General features: G+C 33.3%; 1 protein-coding gene across 1 annotated transcript; it reads left to right on the forward strand.

Moving 5' to 3' along the window:
• Positions 1 to 1024: 1024 nt before the first annotated feature.
• Positions 1025 to 22882, forward strand: LOC110997291 (cytoplasmic FMR1-interacting protein). The gene is made up of 28 exons (XM_045633044.1): positions 1025 to 1358; positions 1710 to 1846; positions 2105 to 2284; positions 2462 to 2643; positions 2875 to 3002; positions 3275 to 3372; positions 3519 to 3623; positions 4538 to 4623; positions 5088 to 5208; positions 5818 to 6009; positions 6786 to 7000; positions 7618 to 7748; positions 8499 to 8669; positions 9333 to 9415; positions 10360 to 10502; positions 10865 to 11038; positions 12153 to 12291; positions 13396 to 13482; positions 14590 to 14789; positions 15149 to 15282; positions 16383 to 16574; positions 17621 to 17745; positions 18318 to 18396; positions 18557 to 18651; positions 19224 to 19402; positions 20387 to 20449; positions 21822 to 21969; positions 22212 to 22882. Exons 1-28 carry the CDS (start codon positions 1283 to 1285, stop codon positions 22374 to 22376), a joined length of 3828 nt encoding a protein of 1275 aa, XP_045489000.1. The 5' UTR covers positions 1025 to 1282; the 3' UTR covers positions 22377 to 22882.
• The last annotated feature ends 660 nt before the right edge of the window (positions 22883 to 23542 follow it).

Consider the following 23542-nt stretch of genomic DNA (forward strand, 5'->3'; position numbering starts at 1 on the left):
ATTGAATTTACAATTAACAAAATTTATGTTAGTTTTTAAGATGAATAATCTAGTCAAAAATATCTACCATTAGCATAGAATAGCACTAAAATGTTTTAATTAAATACACTTAAGTCGAAAATGCAATTATTATAAGCACTTAAACATTCGATCGTAGTGGTCAAATTAAATAAAAATATTAATATTATGCAACAAAAATTAGTTTTATTATATATTATTATATTATATAATAAATTAGTTTAAAATATATAAAAATATTTTAAACATTGCATCAATATAAAATAAAACCGATTTTCTCGGGTCTTAAAATGAATGTATAGATTCGAGCGTTACACAAAAACTGTCGAATGTGAACTTGAATGTGAATAAAGTTAGCTTTATTGAAGATGTTTCAAGACTATGCCATTCTAAGAATTATTAAATATTTAATGTTTAACTATCATAATAATCGTAAAAATATAATATATTTAATTGTAATAATAGAATTTTTAAACAGTAATGTATTAGAAATACTTATCTTAATATACTTAAAAGTTGCTTTGTTTATAAATTAGGAGCAGTTTATTTTAAGTATTTAATATTGGGAGTGGATAATGAAAAAATACTCATATTCTTCATAAAACAGACGATCACTATATATGCTGTTTTCATAACATAAAATTTATTAGCCCTATTACATGAAGGAAGGTAGTGCCTCTATTAATAATCGAATATGATATTAAATATGTCTTAGGTCTGATTTATATCATTATCGGGATCTTGTATTGATTATCTATATATTTTCATTCATTCTTTTAATTATTAGTAATGACTAGTTTAATTTAAGAATCAAAGGTTCTCTACGGCTCTTGTCCATTATTGTTAACAGGAGGGTTAGGTTAGTATTATTTAATATTATACTTGTCGAGTTCCATAGCTATAAATATTGTTGGGCAGTTTTAGTTATATGAAAGGGAACCCTATTTTTGACTTATTTATTTAAACTGTCTTTGTCAAGTTCAATTAATGTTAATTGTCATAGCAACAAAAAATATAAATCAAGATGGTAGACACTGGACCGTAAATATTAAAGCTTAATACTTCCTCAATTAGTATTTTGATATATAATTTCAATGAAGAAAAATAAACATGGAATATTAAAAAGTGTATCATAAAATAGTTAAAATGTATGTAATATATTTGTATTAACTATAGTACATTGACAGTGTGTAAAAAGATATTTCCTGTTTAAAATTTAAATATATTTTTGGTGTATAAAGTTTATTTCGTTATTAAACTAATCATGTCTGTTAGTGAAAAAGTTTCTCTTTCGGATGCTTTGAGCAATGTTGACGTTTTGGACGAGCTTACATTACCAGGTAAGTGACTATCTCGAGACACACCCAGTACACCTAACACCATATGAAATACTGCATAAGCAATAATCTACTAGATCAATTTACACAGACCTTTACAAGTTTGTTAAAATAAAATATCTGTATCCAAAAAATAACATACCATATTAAATAACAGCTTATTACGCAGCATAATATGATGATGCTGAAGGGACTCTACAATATGTTGTTATGTAGAAGGTAACATTACATTGTAAAGACTTTGCTAGAGAAGTTAAATACTTAGAGTTATTTTTTAGGATTAATTTCTTGAATTTATTACCTTACTTATAATATCTGTTGTGTATGTTTAATGTCAATATATTAAATACACAGATGAGCAGCCGTGCATTGAAGCAGCACCATGCTCTATTCTTTATCAAGCCAATTTTGACACCAACTTTGAAGATCGTAATGGCTTCGTCACGGGAATTGCTAAATATATTGAGGAGGCAACTATACATGCCAACTTGGTAAGTTTATTCATGATGTATTTTTAAATCATAAGCATTAAACATACCAGTAAACTTATTACATCCTTTAAGATAAATTTCAGAAATTTCAAAGAAAAATTTCAGCCAAGGTAAGGACTGATTGTTATAATGTTGTTCTTAATTTTTTTTGATAAGTATGAAAAGTCAAATCTATATTTTAGATTTTTGTTTTTGTTGGACGTTGAAATAAAATAGCTAAACCAAACTGTATTCTATTGAATATGATTCATGTTTCAGAATGAATTACTAGAAGAAGGGAATGCCCATGCAGTAATGCTGTACACCTGGAGATGCTGCAGCCGAGCTATACCTCAGCCCAGGTCCAATGAACAACCAGATAGAGTGCACATATATGAACGGACTGTTCAAGTTTTGGCTCCAGAAGTGGATAAATTGCTGCAATTTATGTACTTTCAGGTATCTAAAAAACATTATTTTTTTAAGATTCCATCATTTTTGTTACATAATACAGTTAGTATTAGACAGGGGTTATAGGTTTGGTATTTGTATTTAACATTTAAAACGAAACAATATTATCTCTATGAATTAAGTGTTATGATCAGTTCACGGAAACAAATTTTAAAATATTTTCAGCGCAAAGCGATTGAGAGATTTTGTGGCGAGGTAAGGCGTCTTTGTCATGCTGAAAAAAGACGAGATTTTGTATCTGAAGCATATTTGTTGACTTTGGGGAAATTTGTTAATATGTTTGCTGTACTGGACGAGTTGAAGAATATGAAAAGTTCAGTTAAAAATGATTATTCTACATACAGAAGGTAAATTATTTAATTTAATTTGATTGTAGAATAGATATATTTAACATTTGTGAATTTATTTTCCTTTTAGTCTGACAAAAATTTATTATTATATATAATAGACATTTATAATTATTTATCATTATTTTATATTTTATTTGATTTATTATATTATATATTTTATTTAATTTTGAAATTGAAATGAAAAAATTTTGAAAACAAAACTAAGACAATTTCAAAACATTCTTTCAGAGCTGCCCAGTTCCTCAAAGTTATGTCTGACAGCCAAAGTTTACAAGAGTCTCAAAATCTATCTATGTTCCTAGCAACACAAAATAAAATCAGAGATACGGTGAAAGACGCTTTGGAAAAGATTAACGGTATGAAAATCTTGTTTAGTATATTCTAACTTTCTATGTAATATAAGTAGATTGTAAGATGTATAACAAAAATTTGTTCCTTTAAAAACATAAATAGATTACTTAGACATATTTATATACTTTTATATGTAAATTATAATTAAAATAAAAACTATTTTTAATTTTGAGAATAACTATTGTTCGATCCGGATTCTAATGCAGGTTTTTTGCTATGATGGCTGGGGCGTTTTCTCTACTCTATGAATTTTTAAATATATTTATTATTTATACAGGCTATGAGGATCTGCTCTGTGATGTAGTCAACATTTGTGTGCATATGTTTGAGACCAAAATGTATTTGACACCGTCCGAGAAACATATGCTTGTGAAGGTAGGTTCTTGATATCTTGTACATTGTTATTTTTAATATAGTAAAGACAATATATCTATTAATAGAATAGATGTATCTAGTAATAACTAATTGCACGCCCTTTATAGCGGACACTGGTTTATTAATTCTGTATATTTTGATTTCAGGTCATGGGTTTTGGTCTTTTCCTGATGGATTCGGAGGTATGCAACATCAACAGACTTGATCAGAAGAAAAAGATTCGTCTTGATCGAATTGACAGGATTTTCAAGGTATGAATATAAATAATATTATTTTTTACATTTATTTATATAAATAATATTATTTTTAGCTTATCTTTCAATAAAAATGAATATTAAATTCTGAATGTAAAACATACATTTTTGAGTGAAATTCAGAATTAAGTTATATCTGAATCTTCCTAAGAATTGGAGAAATGCAGAAACTTTGTGTGTAAAATGTTGCAGTATAAAAAAATCCATGTGTTATTAAATTTTTATCTCATTGAGTAGTCATAGGACATTTGTTGTTGTAACGAAATTTGAAACATAAAATTAAATTATTAAATTTTCATTGCCTGTCAGGCAGATGGATGAGGAATGGCCTTCGGCCTGGTCCACCTTTAGGTTGGAGGAAGAGCACCTTTTTCCTATTTCTTAATTGATTTATTCGTAATCATACATATTATGAACAAAACACTTAGAAAAAATACAAAGCCAAAACAGATAACAAAGATAAAGAGTATATATGAAACAGAAAACATAAGTAAGCACAATACACAAAAACACAAAACATGTGTGCGTGTACTAGTGTACACACGTAGAAGTGAAACTTCTTTGTAACCTTATTTTTCGATAAATGTTCTACTATATGCATCTTTACAGAATTATCATAGACATGAATACAAATAATACAATTATTTCATTTTACCTTATTACTACTAAGATTATTACAGAATTTCATTAATTGTATTAGAATTATTACTATCATTGTTATAAATGGCTACGAATCTCTGCGAATTAATAATGACAAGAAAAACATGGTTTTTTACCGAAAAATGTGACTGTATTTTTTTTTCAACGCCGCGGCCGATAAAAAGTTTCACTTCAATTGAAGAAAGTATTAATTAAATAATGTAATTCTTCCAAAGTATTTACAATAAATAGGTTATTGTTATTGTTTTCAGAACTTGGAAGTGGTACCACTGTTTGGTGATATGCAAATCGCACCTTTCAACTATATCAAGAGATCGAAACACTATGATCCTAGCAAGTGAGTAGGGGATTTATTTTATACATATATATATATATATATATTTTTTAACTGAACTTAATTTATAATTATATATATTAATAATTACATATAAATAATACAATGAAATATAAGTACTTTATTAAAATAATGGGAACCAATATATATGTTATTTTATTTTTCATTTTTATACAACTCGTATCAATAGTCAATACGTCATTATTCGAACATTGTAGATATGTCGATTCGAAATCTTTATTAATAATAAATATATAAATACTTTATTTTTTGGAGGGCAGAGGTTACTGTATCGACGGAATGAATATTAGATGTATAAACATTTCTTTCTGGATTTTTTCCAATGTTTTTAATAGCTATAATTGGGACAAATCAAAATCCATGCAAATCGGTCCAGCCGTTCTCGAGTAATAAGTGTTCACATAACACACAAAACTATGCAACAATTTAAAATTAATGATTCCCAGGTGGCCACTGTCTTCGAACCTGAACCCGTTGTCTCCACAAGCTGACCTGATGGTACACCTGCCTCAGATAAGAGAAGAGCATCAGAATTACATTTCGGAGTTGGCCAGATACAGCAATGAGGTATACTTTTTTGCCACCTTCAGTTAATCTGAAAGTTTTTCTTCTTTGAAGATATTAATTTCTTTTTTCTTCTTATCTTAAATAAGAATTGTTTACTGTGAAAGACGGTCTCTTCCGGTTACCAAGTTAGGTAAGAAATATCGTCTATATCTTGATCAATTATACTACATTATTATTGGACACTGACTAGCAGAGAGAGAGAGAGGCAGACAGTGTCAGAGTGTGTGTGTGTGTGTGTGAGAGAGAGAGGGGGAGTGTGTACGAGAGAGAAAGAATGTGAATGAGAGAGAGATGACAGTCGGTTTAGACTGCGGTCCATGCACCTCGACGCAATCAGAGTCAATGCGTGCCGATACAGCGGCGAGGCGGGTTTTTATACACCTGAAATGCAGTAGGACAATGACGTTAGGTGCACGTGTGTGTGCACGTGTACGTGCACGTGCCGATGGCGCTCGATAACGCTGTCTCGTACTAACTATCAACTACCACCGATATATATTAGTATTATTATCCTCAAGTTAGGGAACCCATCAAGTTTACACCTGCAGTTATCATCTGCCGTACGAGAACTGGCAAAAGGCATTCAATTAAGAGCCATTTGTTTTATAGGTAACGACGACGTTTAAAGAAGCCGGTTCGGATAACGAGAACAAAGCGGTCACAGAACTGTGTCTGCGTGGACTGCAGCTGCTGTCGTCTTGGTGTTCTGTTCTCACGGAGTTGTGCTCGTGGAAGTTGTTGCATCCAACAGACCACACCACCAATAGTCGATGTCCACCTGATGCTGAAGAGTATGAGAGGGTAAGACAAATAGTAATGGATAAATAGAAGGTTCTAAAATAGCCTGTTTTGTATTTTATTGTGTGTGTATACTTAAAATAAGAATATGATTATTTTGTTTATATTGCGGGTAGGATATATTAGAAATCTCTGTGTATAAAAAAAAATCTTGTGTCACAATGTTCGTTCCCATACTCCTGCGAAACACCTCGACCGATTTTTTGCATGTGAGATTATTATACACACATTAATTTATAAGAATCCGTAAATATATTGATTTTTGCATTAAGAAGCTAAATAAAAAACCAAAATTGAGTTATGTATCCTTTCCTTAATTAAGTTACATAAAAACTAGCGTAAAGAAAATGTAAACATTGCACATATGAAGCCAATATGAGCCCTTTAGTTTTTCCCACACTCATAAATTAATATTCTCGTTTCTAATAATGTCCTATAACAAAAATATCATTTAGATTTGTGAACCCTTGGAAAAGCCAAGGTATTTTTTGCGTTAGCGTCGCAATCCCCACTACCAGTAATTTATTAGCTCACATTTTAAACCATTAAAGTCAGTTGTCAGCTTCAAACAAAACCCGTCACCGAACTTTTTTTTTATAGAACAGGGGACTAACGGGCTGGAGGCTCACCTGATGTTAAGTGATACCGCCGCCCATGGACACTCTCGATGCTATGCTCTCGAGGGCTCACGAGTGCGTTGCCGGCCTTTTAAGAGTTTGTACGCTCTTTTCTTGAAAGACCCAAAGTCGAACTTGAATATCTTTATTGTTATTTCGTAGGCCACTCGCTACAATTATACGTCAGAGGAGAAATTCGCGATGATCGAAGTGATTGCCATGATCAAAGGCCTGCAAGTGCTGATGTCTCGTATGGAGACGGTGTTTGCTGATGCTGCACGCAGAGCCATCTATGCTGAGCTCCAGGATTTCGTTCAGCTCGTACTTCGGGAGCCGCTGAGGAAGGCCATCAAGAATAAAAAGGATTTAATACGAAGGTATGTTTGGTAATAGAGAGGCTTTTGATCAAAAACCAAAGAAATATTAGTGTAAAGAAAAAAAGGTTGGTTTGCTTTTTCACGGTACCATGGACGTACGTGCGTACGTACACGTATTCGTAAAGCGTATACTTCAGTTATGTGAGAAATATTCCAAGTTTTATCAAAATTGGTTGAGTTTTTGGGATATCGACACAGATAGATAGTTCTGGTAAGCGTGTATTGGACAGATGATAAATTTTTCAAAGAAATATTTTTATATCTAGAAATCTACTGAAAACAGATGATTTTTTAATGAAACAAATCCTTGGGATTTATTTACTCCAATTAAAACAATTTGTGTGACTCAAAACTTATCGATTAAGAGTGGCGGAGTTTCTGGCCAGTTCTGTCATAAATTAATATAAATTCAGAATCAGTTAAATTTATTTTCCGTTGACTATCATAAGTTATTTTGAGTTTGAGTATGAAAATTAATATGTTTTTTTTAGAAGTAAAATTACTTAAAGTTATTTTACTCCATAACTTAGTAGGCTATATTTTTTGTTGTACCCTCAATAAAACTTTTATTTTTCATCAATTAGCTTTTGTTTGATATAAATATATTTCTATTGCAGTATAATAGTGTCGGTACGAGAAACATGCGGGGATTGGGCCAGAGGTTGTGAGCCCCAACAGGACCCAGCACTACGTGGAAAGAAGGACGGCGAAGCTAGTTTCACAATCAAAGTTCCAAGGCGGAATGTTGGTGAGTTCTAACTTTTTAGCACTTGGGAACTACCGCCTAGAATAGAAATGCTTTTTAAGTTTCTGGTGAGGTTGAGGCTGAGTAGGTTAGTGTTAATTGAAAATAAACTGTATGAAACAAAAAGAATAGATAATACATTTTGAACTTGTAAACAAAAAAAAAATCAATTCAATTAATAAATGTATAAATTAACATGTGTTTTTACTTTAAGTTTTTAACACTAAACTTCACTACAGTTAGAAATTTACAGGAAATCAATATCAGGTAAATAGGGGGTCTACCCAACACGGAAAAACATGGCAAGGGGTCTACGACACAAAAAAAATTGGGGAACTCTGATTAATACAATGGTTATTATTTATTTTTATAGGTTACTAGCTGACCCGGCAAACGTTGTTTTGCCATGTTTTTGTGCCAAAAAATTAAAGTTTATAATTAACAAAAAAACATAAGGGATGATTGTAGAGGGGTGAAAATTTAGGGTTGCATGTATTTTTGTATGGTGTATCGTAAAAAAATTAAAACGAAAAATTTTGTCTAAAAAATAAATAAAAAATTTAGGGGTGGACCACCCTTAACGTTTAGGGTGATTAAAAATAGATGTTGTTCGATTCTCAGACCTACCCAATACGCACACAAAATTTCATGAGAATCGGTCGAGTCGTTTCGGAGGAGTTCGGTTACTAACACCGTGACACAAGTTTTATATATAAGATTATAAAGTTAAAATATCATGAAAATATTTTGCAGGCCCATCAACAACTCAACTATACATGGTGCGTACGCAACTAGAGGCGCTTATATCGGACAAATCCGGGGGCCGACGTACACTAAGAAAGGATTTGGACGCGACCACTCTTGTGCAGATTGAAACGTTTCATAGACAAAGCTTCTACTGGACATATATGTTGAATTTGGCTGGTAAGTTTACATTAAGAAAATATATTTCTATTTACCCATATATAATTTTATCTTATGCTTATCTCTCTGATTCCAAACGACTTATAAAATTGTTGGATCTTTTAATGTAACTCAAATTTGCTGTTGTAATATGTATACATTGTATTTTTTTAGTTATGTTGTTTAATACATGTATATGAAACATCTTATCTATAATACAATAAAAAATTTAATATATCGCCCATATAAGGGACGTTGAAGTATTACCCAACATTAATTATTTACTTTTTACAATTTGTCTATGATTGAAAACGAAATGCATTTTCGAGGATTCCGATAAAAAATTAATACTCTTATGTACTATAATTTTTGGGAGCGTTGCTTGCATTTACTAAGCCAATAGAAAGTGGAAATAAATACGTCATCTTCAAATTATCAAATTTACAATCATACTTAACCATATATAATATTACGTTTAGCTGTTAATTACTTTTTGTTATATAACTAATGGCTAATGTTTTGACTGATAATTTTGTCTTTGGTTCTGTTATACCACGATATGGCACGTTCCACATAGACAGGATAATAAGTCCTAAAGTCCTCCTCACCAATTTTCTCTCAAATCAGTTCAGCCGTTCTTGAGTTGTAAATAGTCCAACTTAGACGATTTATTTATTTTTCCAGATTCCCTTCAGAAATGCTGCGATCTCTCTCAGTTGTGGTATCGTGAGTTCTATCTTGAAATGACCATGGGCAGGAAGGTCAATGTAAGTATTTCTCCACAATTCTCTCCATTAGTTTTTAGTTTCAAAGGATTAGTGAAGAAAACAGGATAGAAATTAAATATGTTATTAATTCATATAAATATAAATGGTGTTTTTCGACCCGACCTAATAAAATATCCTGCCTTGAACATAAATACATTTGTTATATTATATCCTTGTTTTTTTAATACATTTAATACACTAAGACATCGTGGACCATTCTGATCTACCCTAATTTACTAAATATGAAAGTATCGATTAATCGCTGTTTTTGGATACTATTTTTTTACTTATAAGGTCGTTTTAGTATTACGTAAACAGATTTACATAAATTTATCCCCCCCCCCCCCCCACATCTTGTCAATATAAGTAAAAAAATAAAAAAATGGTACATGTTCTTATTAATTTTTCCTCGAAAATGCATTTCGTTTTCAATCATAAACGATGTGTTGGTAATGTGTGTAAAAGAGTAAATAATAACTATTATATATATATATAGAGTGTCGGAGAGTTTATTGCCAGGTCTTCTCTTCCATTCTACGCCCTTGATTTGAGAACTGGCAGTAAATGTAAAATTAGATTCATTTACTATTTCTTTTTTTTTTGATGTTCATAAGTGTACATTATGTTACCTATATGAATAAATACATTTTGACTTTGACGTAATGACTAAATAAGAAAATTAAAGGGTAATAGCGCTTACATAATACTTGAATTACTTAACTTGCACTAACACTAATTCAAATGGATTTTATCTTATCACTATATAACAGTGACGAAGATATAACGAGATATTATATATATGGAGTTCACGAAATATGTTTAAGAATGTTTTTTTTAATATTTTCTTTGCAGATTACAGGTTTTTAAAGTTTTTTATAAATACAATTGATTACTGATAATGTAAATTTTAGTCAAAAAGTATTTATAAGTTACGTATGTTTTAGAAATGCACAGTACGTCATCAACACAACGAAGAATGTAACGACTTGATCACAATGGAGAAACGGATTCAGTTCCCGATAGAAATGTCGATGCCGTGGATTTTGACGGATCACATATTGAGGAGCAAGGAGCCGGCTATGATGGAGTAAGGATTATTTAGATTTAAATTAAAAAAAAATTGTTGTTTTATAAAACCACGGTCAAAGTCATTTTTTCACAATTTTTTGGAATAATATTCCATTAAGGTTATAAAATCGCTTTATCAATCTTAATTGTATACTTGGAAAATTGGAATTATAATGGGACTAATAAAAGTACATTAAGTCTCCAACTAATATGTTAATTGAATTCAGTGTCTTAGAGAGTACGACATACATAATACATAACAATTATTTAGATTATATACACATATTAAAATAGCGCATTGAATAATAGTCTTATTTAATTAAATATCGTTAGTAAATCGACTTTACATACAACCGATTTTACATACAACCGATTTTCCAGGTATGTGCTTTACCCGCTTGATCTATACAACGATTCCGCTCAATACGCGCTCACAGTGTTCCGGAAACAGTTCTTGTACGACGAAGTGGAAGCGGAAGTGAATCTGTGCTTCGATCAGTTCGTCTACAAATTGTCTGAGCTTGTCTATGCTCATTATAAGCAGTTGGCTTCGAGGTGAGTAGTAGGATAGACGTTTTTGCGATACTTAAATGTTTTTATAGGTGTATTGGTTGATTTAAAAAAAACGTTTGGGGAACGCTAAAGATGGAAGAATTTTTATATGAAAATTAATTTTAACGAATATATAAATCTTATTGTTATTATATTATTTAATCGAAATGCGGTTTACGTAACAAATCTGTGAATTTTTTTTTGTACACTTACAAGAAAAGAGCGTACCAATTCTTAAAAGGCCGGCAACGGACTCGCGAGCCCTCTGGCATTGAGTGTCCATGGGCGGCGGTATCACTTAACATCAGGTGAGAGATGGACATATAAATTCATAAGATTTAACGTGGGTGCAAATGAGATAGGAAGTATTATACAGTGTGTAAAAAATTAGTATAATACTACATTTATTACATAAAAAAAAAACTTGGCGATTAAACAGAGTGGCGGAGAGTTTGTTGCCAGTTCTTCTCTTCCGTTCTACGCCCTTGATTTGAGAACTGGTAGTAAATGTAAAATTATAATTATTTAATATTTCTTTTTTTTAACTTTATAAGTGTACAATATGTTACCTATATGAATAAATAAATTTTGACTTTGATTTAGTTGGTGAAAAAAAGTCGAATTTATATATTATTAAACCATATTGATCTTTGTAGTATTTATTAAAATTATTAATTGATATTTAACTAAGTTTACTCACTTTATCTTGAAACCAACATTTTGAAGGTTTCACTATGGGGCCGTACATAAATTACGTCATCGATTTTTTCCCGATTTTAGCCCCCCCCCCCCTATAATCATCCTATCGTCATTTCTTACTGACGAAAACAATTTCGAAACACCCACCCCCCCATCAATCATTTTACCGCCATCCGCAGACCAAACCCCCCCCCCCCTAATTTAGAATGACGTAATATATGTACGGCCCCTATGTGTACATTGCTAACATGTTTTTTTACTTAAATACAATTTCGCGTAAATCATAGACAATTTTGTAACTTACGTGAAGTAGAAATTACCATCCTATATTATATGGGTATAGAAATTTTGTAACGTACGGTGAAATAGGAATTAACATATATATATATATATATATATTTTTTTTTTTTAATTTTAGTATGCTACTGGACAAACGGTACCGTGGCGAGTGCGCAGCGCGTGGGGCGAGTACGGGGTGCGGGGCGGGGCGATACGCCTCCCTTCTACGGCAGCGACATGTCGCGTTGCTCGGACGACACGTCGATCTCTGTGCATTGGTAACATTTTTAGATTAGATTTTTAAAAGAATTTAACTTTTCTTTGGCAAACGAGCCTGTGGGACGCCCAAAAAGGGCAGTCAACGCATGGTAGTCGATTCCACAGTTCAGTGTTTAACACCTTTTATTATTATTATTAACACTTCGTTGCATTACATAAAAGGAAAATATTAAACATAATTTAATGAAAGCAACTGGCGGCCTTGTCGCTTTAGAGCGATTTCTTCCAGACAACCGCTATGAGTATGTTACATAAGGTAGGCAAGAAGTGCAAAAATACATATTACAAATAATAAAATACGGAGAAAAACATACTTAACAGAAACAAAACGAAATAAAAATAAACTAAACTGATACAGGTTACATAAAACAAAACAAAAAGTAAACAGTGCACATGAATCATGACAATCTAATTCAAGATCGGTCTCACGTCAGTTAGTAGTTAGTGATACCTTTTTTTGAGAATTATCACTCATGTAGATTTTAGTTTTAAATGGAAAATTGCAATAGTGTGAAACCAATCCATTGAAGTAGTCTCGAACCAATTTGACTTAGACTTCAATATAAGTGCGTACCAATAATTAAAAGGCCGGCAACGCTCACGCGAGCCTTTTGGCATTTTGAGTGTCCATAGGCGGCGGGATCACTTAACTTCAGATTAGCCTCCTGCCAAAAGGCCGGCAACGCACACGCGAGCCTTTTGGCATTGTGAGTGTCCATAGGGGGCGGAATCACTTAACTTCAGATGGCCCGGTTGCCCCATATAGCAAATTATTATCAATTAACTTAATTTCTAATCTCGTTGAAGCATATTGTATTGGTATGTGTTTATTTTATAAGATAGGAGGGCAAACGAGCCTACGGGATACCCAAAAAGGCAGTCGTCGCTGCCCAGACACCAATTTTAGTGGGTGCGTTGCCGGCCTTTAAGGGAGGAGTATCGCTTTTTCCTGATATACCAAAAAAGTGTCTTCCTAAAATAGTGTCTTTTGTCACTAGTTGCTGGCTTTCAGCTACTGCAAATTACTTTTGAACTACTAACTACTTTTATGAGTAAAATCTCTCTTTGAATGATGTTAGATGTTTACATTAATATAATTTCAGGTCGCACAAAGAATAAATGCGGACATGCATCGTGCGTTGGACGCGGCGGTTGCCAAATTTGAAGCTGGCGATATAACTGGTGTTGTCGTACGTATACGTTATATTTTTAATACGTTAGATTGTACGTGAATTTTGTCTAAAAAAGTAAAAACAGTTTATAACAAGATTGAACAATTTTTGCGTGTAAAACTAATGGAAGCAATTAACAGACCACTCGTGACAAAATAAGGAACTAAAAATTGGACCAATTTAAAATTTTTTTTTATCATTTACAGTATAACTTATAGATTTATATAAAGAGCTTAAACTTTACCTTTAAAACTACTGTCTTTTGTAGAAATGTAACAATATTATTGTCTTGATATACAGAACTTTTTGCTATGTAGGTTTTTTTAGCCGCTGTGGTAAATATTTCAACGTTCTCCCACTATAGAGTTCTTTAGATTATCTTTACCAAATACCAGGAAATCATAATACCATGGCATACGCTCAACTTGTACGAGCGTAGACGCGCTAAGCTCGTAGCAAATAGCAATGTTTCTTCGTCTAAGTCCATGTTGATACTGACACAAGGCCACTACCGGTTCATGCGTACACGCCGAAATATGCCAACGTGCGTCCGGTTTTTTGAAGTGCGTATGTATGCTGAAACGACCGTATACGCGCAGAAAAATACGCTAGTCTGTAACCGCCCTATTACATTTCCTATGGCATATTACTGCTATGGCTATACTTATGACTTTATTACTGATTTGACTCATTCAAATACAAAATATGATTTATTTATCGTTTCTAAGATGAACTAAACTTTTTTATAAGAATGTCAGTTAGGTATTACATGGTTATTGTTTTAAGTTTTATATTTCTTAATACTAAAACGAATATACGAGAAGTAATTTTTGAGTAATAAAAAACTTACCTTTTGCCTACTAACTATAGTTGTACTAACAAATTGGCAATTGGTCTCGATTTTTTTTAACTGCTTTGTCATATGTAAATAACTGTATTTTAATAGTTTTAGGCATTTGAATGCACCTATACTGTATCCAAGAATTATTCCACGTACAAACGAATCGACAACCACAACTTTTGATAACAATAAAAACAAAAAATAACTTTTTATATAGCGAGAATTTTATAAATGAAATTATCTGTATCAAGATATTAATTTCATAAAAAATATTCTCGTAACAGGAATTAGAGGGTCTGATAGCAGTGAACCGGCTCTGCCACAAACTCCTTAGTCGGTATCTAACATTGGACGAGTTCGATGCCATTCTCCGAGAATCTGACCACGGCGTACTGGCTCCATATGGAAGAGTCACTCTGCACGTCTTCTGGGAGCTCAATTATGACTTCTTGCCCAATTATTGCTACAATGCCGCGACCGATCGGTAAGTAAAATAAACTCGTACGAGCCAAGGTTGTACATTTTGCCTTTTTGGTCCTTCGAGCCGGATAAAACTGACTATTGATCCGATTCGACGGACCAAAATGTACAGTTCCTGGGTCAGTTAAACACAGGATATAAAATAATTTAATGCTGTGTAATGTAAATGTTCAAGAGAGAGCTTTCTCTTTCTCTCCCGGTGATTGAGGTAATTCCCATGCTTATAAAACGTAAGAAAGCTCATGAGCAAAATGCCTTGGCTCACTTGTTATAGAATTTTGTATGCTATCGCGTCAGTCTTAGTTGAACGCAGTTTAATTATTTTTTATAGGTTCTCTTCTACAAAATACATTTCTCTTACAGATTTGTTAAATGCCGTGGCATCCAATTCGCCCCTGCAGCTCAAAGGGAGAAGCCACAACAGTTTGGACATGCGATGCTTTGGGGGTCCAAACAACTCAGTTTGGCGTATTCAGCACAATACGCCCAGTATAACGGTCAGTACTATGAAGGTCTCTTGTAATTCAGGCAGGTGATCGGTCTGCTGTGCCTGACACGAGTCGATTTTTGTTTCTAAGAAATTTCCGGTGCCTTATACTGTTTGTATAAATGCAGACATAGAATAGACCCTGGGTGTACAGCTAGGTTTTAACTTATGACCTAAATCTCGGTTCTAATCTAAAGTTCGCATATTCTGGCATTAAAATTGTTTGCAAATTTGTCTTAAAAGGTAGGTAGGTTAAAAATCATTTATTCATGTAGGCTACATAATGTACACTTATGAACCTTAAAAGAATAAATATACATTAAATGTTTCTAATTTTTCATTTACTGCCAGTTCTCAAATCAAGGGCGTAGAACGGAAGAGAAGAACTGGCAATAAACTCTCCGCCACTCTTTTAGAAGTTACAATTACAATATGAATCATATCATTATAGTCAGTTCTTACATTACTTTCACCCATCATCACATTTTGTAATATATAAAATTCTCGTGTCACAATGTTAGTTCCCATCTCTGAAACGAGTCGACCGATTCTTATGAAGTTTTTATGCATATTCAGTAAGTCTGAAAGTCGGCTACTATCTATCTTTCAAACGCCTAGGTGATAAAGGGCGTCATCCCCAAATTTTTTATTTTATTTTGTAGACATTATTTTTTGTTTTTTTTTTATGATCTAGATCATCAGCTAGCTTACAAAAATAATTTGCATCTACCCTCTACGATCAACTCTTATTTTTTATTTGATAGTTAAGAACTTATAACTTAGTTCAACTTAAAATAAGTATATTATTACGTTATCTAATATGAATTATAATGTTTTACGTAAATAATTGTTATGAATTTAGAATATTTTTTTTCCAAAAGTAATTCTTTAAGTCGATTTTTAAGAACTTTAGTACGCCGATGTTTTAATATGTATGGTTAATTATTCTAAACCTTGATTGCAACCAAAACATCTAATTCTCCTCACAATATAATGTAGGAGTAAGCGTAAATAACTGTTAATACAAGTAAAATATTGAGGTTTTTACAAGTTACAATTAAAAATAAATCCGATGCAAGGGTATCTTCACTCTGATATTCATGTTGTCAGGTTTCGTCGGTGCTCAACACTTGCACGCCCTGGTCCGTCTTCTGGGCTACCAAGGTGTGGCTGTGGTGGTGTCGGAACTTCTGGGTGTGGCTCGTGGTCTCCTTCATGGAACTCTTGCGCAGTTCACACGAGCATTGGCGGCTGCAATGCCAAGGCACTGCAAGCTGCCCAGATATGATTATGGATCTAATGGTATGTTGGTAACATTATATTGAAGATTTGATTTTTCGTTTGAAATGTTTATTATTAAATAAAAATAAATAGAAAAAATGTGAGCCGTAACGGGACGCCTGGCAGATGTGAAACATCGACATTATTTTGGAAAAGTAATAAGCAGAAAGGATTGTGATAGGAACTAAATAATGATAAAATAAAATATTACGATTTTTTTCCAGATAACGATGACTATTTGTTGAATAAACATTATTTTCATTAAATATTTTTAATGTGAAATTTACTACTGCATTTAGACTGTATATCATATAGCGTGGCGACGCGTCGCCACGGCATGCGTCGCCACGCCAGAAATCGGTTTTACGTGCGGCTATAGATGTTTCACATCAAAAAGGCATAGTTGCACAATTCATAAAAAAGCAAAGCACTCGAAGGGCTCTTCTATAAGTAGTTGTCTCTGTTCATCATAGCGTAAACACAATTTGTCAGATAGAGACGAAATAGTCAAATATCTCACTTACTAATATTATTACTATTTTTATTTATTCATATCTTGCGATATTGAGGCATCTTCGTGATAAATGACACTCAAGTAATCCAAATTTGTAAACAAAGGAACGGTTTCCTTAGAAAGTTCGATACGTATGACATCGATAGTCGAGTTTATCACGGGCAATTAAAATCAATCAATTCAAATGAAATAAATCAGTAGCACCAGCTAACGACAAATTAAAAGACACCCGGTTGGCCAATAATAATAACAGTAGTCATAAACAACAGATAAGGGTAAAAAACCGCCTTCACCGGGGAAGGCGAGGACTTTCACTTCGTACTTCGCTCATTCCAGTGAGCTTCCGTCCTGCCCTTCAGGCGATTGACCCCCCACGACGCCCCAAGACGAGGTTCAAGTCATAGCCTTTGAGGCTGATCTAAGCTCGCCAAAACAGGCCGTGCACAGCTGTAAAGGCCCTTAAGGCCAACAGTGAGATTCCTTAAAAAAAGGACTTTACACTGTATTTACAAGACGTTCTTTGCACAACATATATAATTTAAATTAATTTCAGGTGTTTTGGGCTACTACCACGCCCAATTGACCGACATAGTGCAGTACCCCGATGCTAGAACGGAACTGTTCCACGCATTCCGTGAACTTGGAAACATTATTCTCTTCTGTATGCTGATTGAACAGGTCAATATTGCACAATACAAACATTTTAAAGTGCTACTAGCTGACCCGGCAAACGTTGTTTTGCCATGTTTTTGTGCCAAAATTTTAAAGTTTATAATTAACAAAAAAAACATAAGGGATGATTGTAGAGGGGTGAAAATTTAGGGTTGCATGTATTTTTGTATGGTGTATCGTGAAAAAATAAAAACGAAAAATTTTGTCTAAAAAATAAATAAAAAAAATTAGGGGGATGAAAAATAGATATTGTTCGATTTTCAGACCTACGCACGCAAAATTTCATGAGAATCGGTCGAGCCGTTTCGGAGGAGTTCGATTACTAACCCCGTGACGCAAGAATTTTATATATAAGATAAAGCTGGTAGTGTAAGTCATATACAAAATATGATTTTGCATATTTTGAAGTGGATTTTTTATAGAACAGGAGGCCAACGGGCAGAAGGCTCATGTGACGTGATATGTCGCCTATGGACACGTACATGGCCACAAGAACGTACTTACGTAACGTACGTACGTACGTACGTACGTGAAAATTTATATAACATTCTATTTAAATAGATTAAAACGATTTCCAGGCTCTCAGCCAAGAAGAAGTGACAGACCTCCTACATGCTGCTCCATTCCAGAATATTCTTCCCAGGCCATACACAGCAGGTATTTTAATTTTTTTAATCTAGGTCATATAAATATATATCTTTAAAGCTCTTACTAAAAATATGAAAGTTGTTTGTGTGTTGAATGAATGATAACCACAAGAAAAATGTTATTAACACAAAAGTATTGCTCAACTTAAAAATACTAAATGTATTCACAGAGGGAGAGAAACCAGAGACAAAACAGAAGCGGCTAGAAGCGAAATACGCTGCATTGCAAATTGTTCAGAACGTCGAGAAATATGGGACGGCCAAGGTAATTAAAAAAAATAATTAAATAGTAATTTCAAACGTAAAAATATTTAAAGCTTAGTATAGGAATAATATTAGACGTAAAAAGAAAGAGTTTGTTGAAGCAAAAAATGATCATCCAATCATATTGAATAAAATAAATCAGTGGCGCTACAACCTCTTTTTAGGTCTAGGCCTCAGATTTCTGAATCTGTTTCATGATCATTTTTTTAAATCTAATAGGCAAGTAGGTGATCAGCCTCCAGTGCCTGACACACGTCGTCGACTTTTTGGGTCTAAGACATGTCGGTTTTCTCACGATGTTTTCTTTCATCGATCGAGCAAATGTTAAATACGCACACAGAAAGAAACTCCATTGGTGCACAGCCCGGGATCGAACCAACGACCTCAGGTATGAGAGTCGCACGCTGAAGCCACTAGACCAACACTTCTCATTGCAATTCAATCATATTCAATGGATTTTTTAAAACTGCGCATACGCATCTTTGTCGTGAAATGCGAACGTGACATTTGGTAGGACCTCAGTCTATGTTTTGTGGAATATTAGTTATTTATTACCAATTAAAAACATTCCAGCAAAGCCAACTGTCACGCGAGGGCGATCTTTTAACTCGCGAGCGGTTGTGCTGCGGCCTATCACTGTTCTCCGTTGTGTTGCGGCGCTTGAGGGCCAGCCTCACCGCACCGCAGTGGCCGGCCCCGCCCTCGCCGCATCATGCGCCGCTGCACACAGATGACACCAGCGAGTTTCATAGGTAAGTGTATGTGAGTGAGGATTTTAGTTTAAAAAAGTTTTTTTATTTAATTATTTGGTATGTCCTTTTTCATTTTTATTAAATATATTTTTTTGAAATTATGTGGCATTCATTTGAATCTATTATATGCATATATTCTTACATGTATATGTGTGTGTAATATATACATGTATGTACATGTACATATATTAATTTTCTACAAATATTTAAATCTAATTCATTATTGGCTTATAAAAAAACAGAAGTGTGTTAGATATACGGAACGTATTTGGCTATGAGAGGAAGAGAGAAAGAAAATGTGCGCGCGAACTCTTGCTTATATCCCCACTCAACTTCCGTTCGCCTTGCCCGATCACACTTTTCGTAACGATTACGTCACACGTTCGCAAGCTTACTCCCCAAGTCAATCGTGCGTAAAGAAGTTTCACTTCAAAAATAGTTTTATTGTAATAAAAATGATAGATGCAAAGTCATTATCACAAAACTTAAATAAATATGGCTACATTGTTGATTTATCAAAAAAAATACAGATTTCTACAATTATTCGAATTATTCATTAGTAACTGATACATGTGACTCCATAAAGCTTGCAATTACCGGCCTTTAAGTAGAACTCTCTTCTGGTGAAGACCTGGAACAGCTGGTTCCAAGATTTATTTATTTATTTAATAATAAGTAATCCAACAGCTACTTAACACATATTATTATACAAAACACAAATATAATACACAAAGCCAAAACAGATTACACAGATTAAATAAAAAACAGAAAACAAGCATTAAAAGACAAAGTGACATTTGAAAGAAAAACAAAAGAATAAAATTAAAAACTGCGAAATTAAAAAAAAGCAACAAATAATACTAAGAATTTATTAATATCTACTACTTAAAAAAAAACTACTACTTAAAAACATCGGAGTCTTCCCGCTTCTCCAAGTATTTAAAAGGTTATGAATGAAAAATTCTAGTAACATTTTTTTTTCAGATTGTGGTCCGCTCTACAATTCCTCTACTGTATACCCGTTGGTGACACGCAGTTTACTGTTGAGTAAGTTTTTTTTTTGTTAACAAAATGGCTTCTTCCATAGATAAGAAATCGTTAAAAGTATGATTTTATGTAACTATGTGTGCGTTTTTTTACGTTAGCAGATTTTCTGCAGTTTATCCCCCCCACCACTTGTGAAATAAAAAAAAATAGAATTAATTATTAAGGAATTCTCGAATAGTACATTTCATTACAAGTGCGGAAAGCCTGTCATTGCAACGAGTTCCGACGAATGTCTACCCGAGCCGAGGCGCAGCCGAAGGTGAGGGTTGACAGTCGGAACAAGTTGCAATGACGGTTCCGCACGTGTACTGAACGACTATTTTTAATACAGTTGCGAAAAAATTAAGCAATTTAATTAAACTATTTGCTTTTTTTCTATTCTCACTACGGAATAAATTCGTTGCACGTAGATATGTAGCGACTTATATGTTTCCGGTAAATTGTTCTCCGAAGCATTTTGTGCAATTATGCTACGTTCGGGTGGTATTCATTCAAATAAAATATCGTCGAAATTACTCATTTTGTGCAACAAATTACTCAACTCGAAAGAACATTTTTGGAAAATGGCGCCAACCGCGAGAATATGAGCAAAGCTTGTTTTTTCTTTTCTTCACCCATTCTGGGTAGGCAAAGGGAACTTGGCCCATACAGCCAATTCTTCAGTAGACTATTTTTATTGAAAGAAAATCAAATCTAATTCAATGAATCCAATCATTAAATCTGATATTGAAACAAATAGTAGCTTCTTTTTAAAATATTTGCATGAATCATAAAAACTTCTGTGATTTTTTTTAGTAAAAACTTCATGGTTAGTTTTTTTCTTTTTAATATTTTTTTTATTGATATGAAATAAAATAAACCTAACCTAACTTATTGAATCCAATTATTAGTAAACTTTTTAAAAATACGTATTTGCATATATTATAAAATTCTTTTTAATATTTTTTTAATTGATATGAAAGAAAAGAAACCTAACCGAACTTATTGAATCCAATTATTATAATATTTAGAAATCATATAACATAAAAACTTCTATGAATCATTTGAATAAAACCTTCGTGGTTGGTTTTTTCTTTTTAATACACATTGTTTTGACAGTTGGCAAAGAAAACGCACGAGTGCGGGAATGGCAAAGGAAAAGCACGAGTGTGTAATAGCCCTCTTTCCGAACGCTATACCTCCCTACAATATGCCGTTTTTTGAGCAACTGTATTAAAAAATTCATTTCGTTTTCAATCATAGACAATGTGTGGGTAGAGTGTGAAAAAGTGAATAATTACTGTTGACGTAATCACCAAATAAGATCTCCCCCCCTCTCTCCTATAGCGTATACGTAATACTTGAACGGCCCCTAACTGATGTATTTTTGCAGAGAGCTCTTCGGGGAAGGTCTTCACTGGGCTGGTTGTACCATCATGGCCCTCTTGGGTCAGCAGAGGCGGTTCGAAGCTCTGGACTTCTGCTATCACATCCTGAGGGTTCAGCGGGTGGATGGGAAGGATGATGTGGTGAAAGGAATTGTGAGTGTTTCTTAATATCATCAGATAGGCCGGCAACGCACACGCGAGACCTCTGGCATTGAGCGACCCAATATGCGGCTTAATTATGGACTTTTGTTTCAATAAAAAAAAAATTATAAAACTTGAGGGTTTATCTCTGATTTTTAAACTGATTTGGAAAATTCATCGAAAACGTTTTTGTTTTGTTTGTTTGACGAGATTTTTGAAAATATTTTTATATTAAAAAAAAAAAATTTCTTCAGCCCCTGAAGCGTATGGTGGACCGAATCCGGCGCTTCCAAGTGCTGAACTCGCAGATCTTCAGCGTCCTCTCGAGGCACCTGGCTGCTGCAGACGACGACAGAGCTGGAGTGGAACACGTGAGGTGCTTCCCACCACCGTCTACTAGCCATCACGCAATCAACTAGAGTTCTTGCCAAATTATGGAAACATATAGTTGTCTCGCTCGTTCGTTCATAAATCGGTATAGGAGTGATAAGGACAAAACATTTTGTGCAAAGAAAACTAACATTCCCCGAAACTTGGACTATATTTTGATAATTCGTTTTTATTTTGACATAGATGTCGTTTGGGTTAGCGGCTCATATTCTATATCGTGAATCAGACTTAAATCTAGTTTCAAGACCTGTAAAAGTTAAACGACATTGTGATACGATTTGGATTGTGGACCTAATTTCGACAAGTATTCTAGTTTTTACAGTTTTGATTCGAAGTGCCGTTGACGACCTATGAACGCTAATATCGCATCAGATGGCTGTCGCTATTTGAATTTAATTTTATTTAGAAACGTATCTCATGAATTAGACATTATTCCAAATAAATAGATATTTAAGGATAAATGCATTTAATCATTTTTATATTTTTAAGTTATTTTATACTTAGATATTGCAAAGTATTGTCCGACTCTCATACCTGAGGTCGTAAGTTCGATCCCCGGCTGTGCACCAATGGAGTTTCTTTCTATGTGCGCATTTAACATTTGCTCGAACGGTGAAAGAAAACATCGTGAGGAAACCGACATGTCTTAGACCCAAAAAGTCGACGTGTGTCAGGCACTGGAGGCTGATCACCTACTTGCCTATTACATTGACATATGATACAGAAATCTGAGGCCGAGACCTAAAAAGGTAGCGTCTCTTGTTTCTTTAAACAAATATCGATCTAAGATCTAGACAGTCGTTTGATTAAGCCGGCCGGAGACGAGATATTTTGTTTGGCAATGGTTTCGATTTAAATAATAGACAGAATTACATGAAAATCTAATATTTTAAATATTTGACGTTTAAGTGGTGACAAAACGAAGTTGAATTTTGAGATTAAATATAAGTTACTTCGTTTGCATTCAGTTATTTTTGGGGATTTATCTGGATGCACTGATAATCAATTTTAAATTTAATTAGTGTAGGATAGAAATATTACGCTAGTACTATTAAATATAATCTTTTTATATACGTACGTAATATTTACCTATGTAATTGTATTTGCTCGATTTATTACAAATTTGATTATAATATTAATAATAGAAGTATTCATTTTAAGTACATTTTCTTTTCAAAGTGGAAAATTTGGAAAC

The sequence above is a fragment of the Pieris rapae genome, chromosome 22 (assembly GCF_905147795.1).
Source record: "Pieris rapae chromosome 22, ilPieRapa1.1, whole genome shotgun sequence".
Lineage (NCBI taxonomy): Eukaryota > Metazoa > Arthropoda > Insecta > Lepidoptera > Pieridae > Pieris > Pieris rapae.